At 43.6% G+C, this 5,033-nt stretch overlaps 1 protein-coding gene across 1 annotated transcript; it reads left to right on the forward strand.

Moving 5' to 3' along the window:
* Window positions 1-1,578: 1,578 nt before the first annotated feature.
* Window positions 1,579-4,767, forward strand: LOC138810701 (mammaglobin-A-like). Its single transcript, XM_069997893.1, has 3 exons — window positions 1,579-1,648; window positions 3,179-3,363; window positions 4,707-4,767. Exons 1-3 carry the CDS (start codon window positions 1,594-1,596, stop codon window positions 4,758-4,760), a joined length of 294 nt encoding a protein of 97 aa, XP_069853994.1. The 5' UTR covers window positions 1,579-1,593; the 3' UTR covers window positions 4,761-4,767.
* Window positions 4,768-5,033: the final 266 nt, after the last annotated feature.

Raw genomic sequence — 5,033 nt, forward strand, 5'->3', positions numbered from 1 at the left:
TGTTTTCAACTATAGAAATCTCTGAACTGAGCAATTCCTTCCTCTCTACTTCTTGTGACCTTGGCAAGAACCATCTGCCTTCTGCCCTTCTGGACCTCATGTCCTTTCTGCTGAGATTCTCTCCCAATCTGCCCTCGACACCAGCATCAGCTGTCAAAGGCTGGCCAAAGATGGCACCTGGTTCCATCAGCTGCCCTCTGTGCTTCCAGGATCCAGTCCTTCACTAGTCACTTCATTGTTTCATGTTCTTTCTGTGTGTGGAAATTGTCTTGATCCCATAGAGATGAGCACTTGCTCTATCTCCTTGTTTTTTGGAGGAGTCTTACAGGTAAAGTGCTCTACAGAGAATGAGCTTTCCTTCCACAACTGAACGTGCACACACTACTACTGAACACTGTTCATGGGACAGTCTCCTTCATTATTTGTTCAATAAACAACAAAGTAATGGAACAGAGTGGATGGCTGGGTGGCTAGCTGCAGGACCCTGCCACTCACTAATGAGTGCCTTACTCTAGGCCTGTGGTGAAGCAGCTCCATAGCAAACCTCTCCTCACTCTAAAACATCAGCATGGCCTCACTTGTTCCTGTGTCACCAATGAAGATGGGAGCTCTCAGAGACCAGTGCTGTATATAACTTGCAAAAGGACAGGTCACGACCAGACACGAACCCATGTCTTCCTCATCCCAATTCATCAATATTTGATCTTTCCAACCCTCAGCATTAAGGAATTCTTGTAAATTCACATGAATACCATTTGCATCCATGGAAGAAAATCCCTGAGATCGAACCCACGTCTTCCTCATCCCAATTCATCAATATTTGATCTTTCTAACCCTCAGCATTAAGGAATTCTTATAAATTCACACGAATACCATTTGCATCCATGGAAGGAAATCCCTGAGATCTAACGAAGACATAGGATATCAGTCACAGATTCATGAACAAGCTAGTCAACTTCACTACGTGGAATTGTGCTTTTAACATGTCCGAACTAAAGGTCAAGAGTGAACTCTCCCCAAATGCAAGCACCAAGAGGAAGAAGTGCCACCTCCTCTGCTCTACGAGGTTGTGGTGCAGCCAAGCTTTTCAGCCACACACGACATGAAATGAGCATGAATCCCTTTACCTTGAAACACAAGGGAATAAAACCAAGAAGGCAAGGAGAATTTCCATAAAAGTACAAGGATCAGAATCAGGAGGAAGGTGAAGTAGAAGAATAGGATGAAGAAAACAAGATGGTGATAACAGACCATCACAACGGTAAACGTAGCAAACATGCCCGCACAGACCCCTTGTGTGAGCGCTGCATCGTAACTTGGAGGCACTTGTGAGCAGTGTGGCAGTGGCCAGGTGCCATGATTGGATTTCCCCAACGGTCCAGGTTTCCAGCCAATCCCTGGGATCTGATGGCATCTTCCTGTTGTTTCCTGTACTGATGCCAGGCCAATCCTGTGGCCCATACTCTCCTTTGCTGGGAGGGATCAACAGCAGGATCTGAGGGATAAATAGAGGAGTGCTGGGTGCTCAGCTCCTGAGACAATTCCGTGATTCTGTTCACATCCAAGGCAAGAGCCAGCCACAAGCACCTCACCATGAAGCTGTTGGTGGTCTTCATGCTTGCTGCCATCCCCCTGTGCTGCCATGCTGGTGAGTTCTCTGCAGGAAAGGCTTCTTTGGGACCACAGGTTGTTACCTGAGCCCTTAGGGAACATGTCTATTCCCCACCCCCCACTCCAGGCTTAATGAAGTACAATGGGGCTGGGTGACATTTTTTTAAATAAAAATACCATTAATCCAGATCTTCAGAGAGGCAGAAGTCTGGCGGATATTTTTCCTGCCTTTGACCTTCTAGACAGTGTATCATGTCTTCACAGGGCATTATGCCATGACATGAGGTGGTTCATGAAATGAGGATTGAGTAATAGAGTTAGATATTTGGTGGGATTGGTGGAAGAATGAATGCTGATGCTGGAGACAGACGCAGATGGATTTCTGAGAGCCTTGTGAGTCTCTTTAAATATGGACAGGAAATGAGAAACCTCCCAGAAACAATGTGCAGGCTGTAGCTAAGACCGATCATTAAACAGTTTCACCTCACATGGTATATGTTTGTGGGTTTGATCTGAGAACTCCCAAGAGGCATTTAGCTTCAAATACCTCCATGTTCAATGCTGACCAGAGGAGAATCCATGTCCTCCACAGTCCTCTCACTGCACTAATACAGCAAAATGCTGTCAGGCAGAGATGGTCAGCGTGGACCGACAGGGTCATGTTATATGCACAGCTTATGACGCTTGTTTGATTGCCTTCTGCAATTGTTCCCAAGTTGGTGCCCATTGGTAAAGAGACAAGGTGTGCATGAACTACATAATAACTGATGTAGGCAAGGATAAACCCAGCTCATTCCCACCCAGCATCTGCGTTCTTTCACCACAGATTGATCACATACGGTCACTTCAACTACAAGGAGTTTTTTACTTGGTTAAATAGTGTTTGGTAGCATCAAGGATTGACTTCAGGGCCTTTATTAGAAAATCCTTCTACTACTTGAACCAGTCCAGCACTCCTTTCATCTTTCTTTTCAATTTGCTCTTTAGAGAGACTTGTATGCTTTGTCCTGGGACTGACTCTTCAGACTATATAGATTCTCTTAGGAAAAGCCTGTGTTCACCCTCAGGCCTACACATAAGGTTCAGTTTTTCATTGCCAGTTGATACAGGCTATATTTTGACTTTCAAAAAGCTAGTGGAAAGTAAGTAACACTCAGTATTTCAAGAATATTTAGAAATCCCAATCACATTCTCAATGATAGCAATGACACATGGCATGCCCTTGAACACAAGAAGACTCAGTCTTGTTTAACTGGACACCAAGTCAGTTCATCTCATTTCTCGAGGGTTTTGTTAGCCAATGTTCCATAGCATTTATCTTCTTTGGCGTTGTGTAATTGGGCAAAATCGAATAGGACTTAAAGGACACCAAGAGCATGAATTTTCTGTGCTGGACCTAAGAAAGTTGGACACTGTCCCAATCCCTCTGTTCCCCTTCCATGTTTAACTCCTTTCTGAACTGGTGTCTCTATGGAGACCTATGATGATTGTCATCATCGACCTAAAAAGCACCGGAAATGGGTTTGTATGCCTGGCTCTGAGCCCCTGTTCTTCTGTGTTTTCCCAGGCTCAGGTTGTCAAGAGCTGGAAGATTTGATGGATGCAGTAATGAATCCAGAAGTGTCTGTGAGTGAGTACGAGGAAATGATGAATTCTTACCTTCTGAATTCCCCTATGACATCGATGGCAAAACTGAAACAATGTTTTCTCAGGCAGTCCACTGAAACTCTGGCCAATGTGAAAGTGATGATGGTGAGTTTGTTTTTTTTCTCTGGTACTTTCTATCATAAGGAACCCAGAAAATTCAGAGGTTGTGTTTGTCAATGTCAAACAAATTGGTATGCAAACTCTTTTTTTTTTAACCTTCATTCTTTTATTTTTTAAATGGTCTTTAAGTAGTTGTATAAAAAAGTTCCCATTCTACAAAACAGTATATGAGTACAAAGTGTCTGACAACATTGTCACCTGTCTTTAAATCCATCCATTCTCTCACTTTTTTTCTTTAACTGAGATTAGGTGATTATTCATAGTATTGTGGAATAATGATACTTAGTTAGAGTTACAAACACATATTAACTTTCACGGGCACATTGTCATTATCATGTCCTAGACAGTTTGTGAATTCTATGAGTTTTGACAATACAAGTTATTTTTTCCACATCAAGAGTACGCACATTCTTTTAAAATATATCATTATGAGTGGAATTTCTGCTTGTTTGGCTCTCTGTGTGAGTGTGTGTGCATGTGTGCTAGTTCTAGGGCTTGAAGTCAGGGCCTAGGTGTTGTCCCTGAGCTTTTCTGCTCAAGGCTAGTGCTCTAACATTTGACTGACAAGCTCCACCTCTGGTTTTTCTCATGAACTTTCCCGCCCGGCTGGCTTCAAGCTCATTTTCAAGACCTTACACTCAGTACGTGAAAATGGTTAAAAACTCTTCCAGTTGAGCAGGAATTTTAGCAGTCCTGTGGTAAAAGAGTGGTATCCAAAGAGTTCAAAGCGCTGGGTTCTCAGCAAATCATATCTGTGGCATCTCTACAAGTAAGTAATTCAAACATGAGCCAGCTTAGGGAAACATGAATCCAATGTACCATTAGGACTTGTAGAAAGAATGGCACTCCTTTGGCAACAAGAACTATTTCCTGAGCAGTAAATAATCTGAGCATATAATCTGATTTTGCTTCTAAAACACCTTGGATACTACTTATTAGAGCTGAAGAAAATACACACACACACACACACACACACACACACACACACACACACACACGAGTGGTTTTAGCTGGATGGTGGCTCACCTCTGTAATCCTAGTTACTTAGGAGGCTGAGATCTGAGGATGGCGGTTCAAAGCCAGCCCAGGCAGGAAACTCCGTGAGACTCTTTATCTCCAATAAACCACTAGAAAACCAGAATTGGTGCTGTGGCTCAAGCAGTAGAGCGCTCACCTTGAGCTAAAGAGCGCAGGGACGGTGCCCACGCCTAGAATTCAAGTCCCGCGACGGACCAATAAAAAAAAAAAAAGAGTGGTTTTAGGTTTAAATACTTGACTCTGCAGGACAGAGTTGAACATGCAAATGATGGCCCCTTTCTGTTTTCCAGAATACGATATACAACGCGAAATGTGCTGCTTTTAACCTTCCACAAGATCCCTGACCCAGTGGACTTTGCAGTGTGCTCAAACACCAACTGCTGATGCTATAAAACCTAGATTTCCCCCCTTATTTCTGTCCTTTTGTACAGGAGATGCAAGACAATTGTTGAAACATTTTCTTTTTTTTGGGGGGGGGGTCTGGTTGTGGGGTCTGAACTCTGGGCCTGGGCGCTATCCCTCAGCTCTTCAGCTCAAGGCAAGCGCTCTGCCACTGAGCCACCTTCCCAGCCCTGTTGAAACAATCTCATCCCAATAAACTAACTGCAAGCATGAAA

The sequence above is a fragment of the Dipodomys merriami genome, unplaced genomic scaffold (genome assembly GCF_024711535.1).
Source record: "Dipodomys merriami isolate MVZ:Mamm:240054 unplaced genomic scaffold, mDipMer1.0.p SCAF_505, whole genome shotgun sequence".
Lineage (NCBI taxonomy): Eukaryota > Metazoa > Chordata > Mammalia > Rodentia > Heteromyidae > Dipodomys > Dipodomys merriami.

Coding starts and splice junctions, on each gene's coding strand:
- LOC138810701 (XM_069997893.1), top strand. CDS start 1,594: ATGAAGCTGTTGGTGGTCTTCATGCTTGCTGCCATCCCCCTGTGCTGC. Junction 1,649..3,178: donor CCCCCTGTGCTGCCATGCTG/GTGAGTTCTCTG, acceptor GTGTTTTCCCAG/GCTCAGGTTGTCAAGAGCTG. Junction 3,364..4,706: donor CCAATGTGAAAGTGATGATG/GTGAGTTTGTTT, acceptor TCTGTTTTCCAG/AATACGATATACAACGCGAA.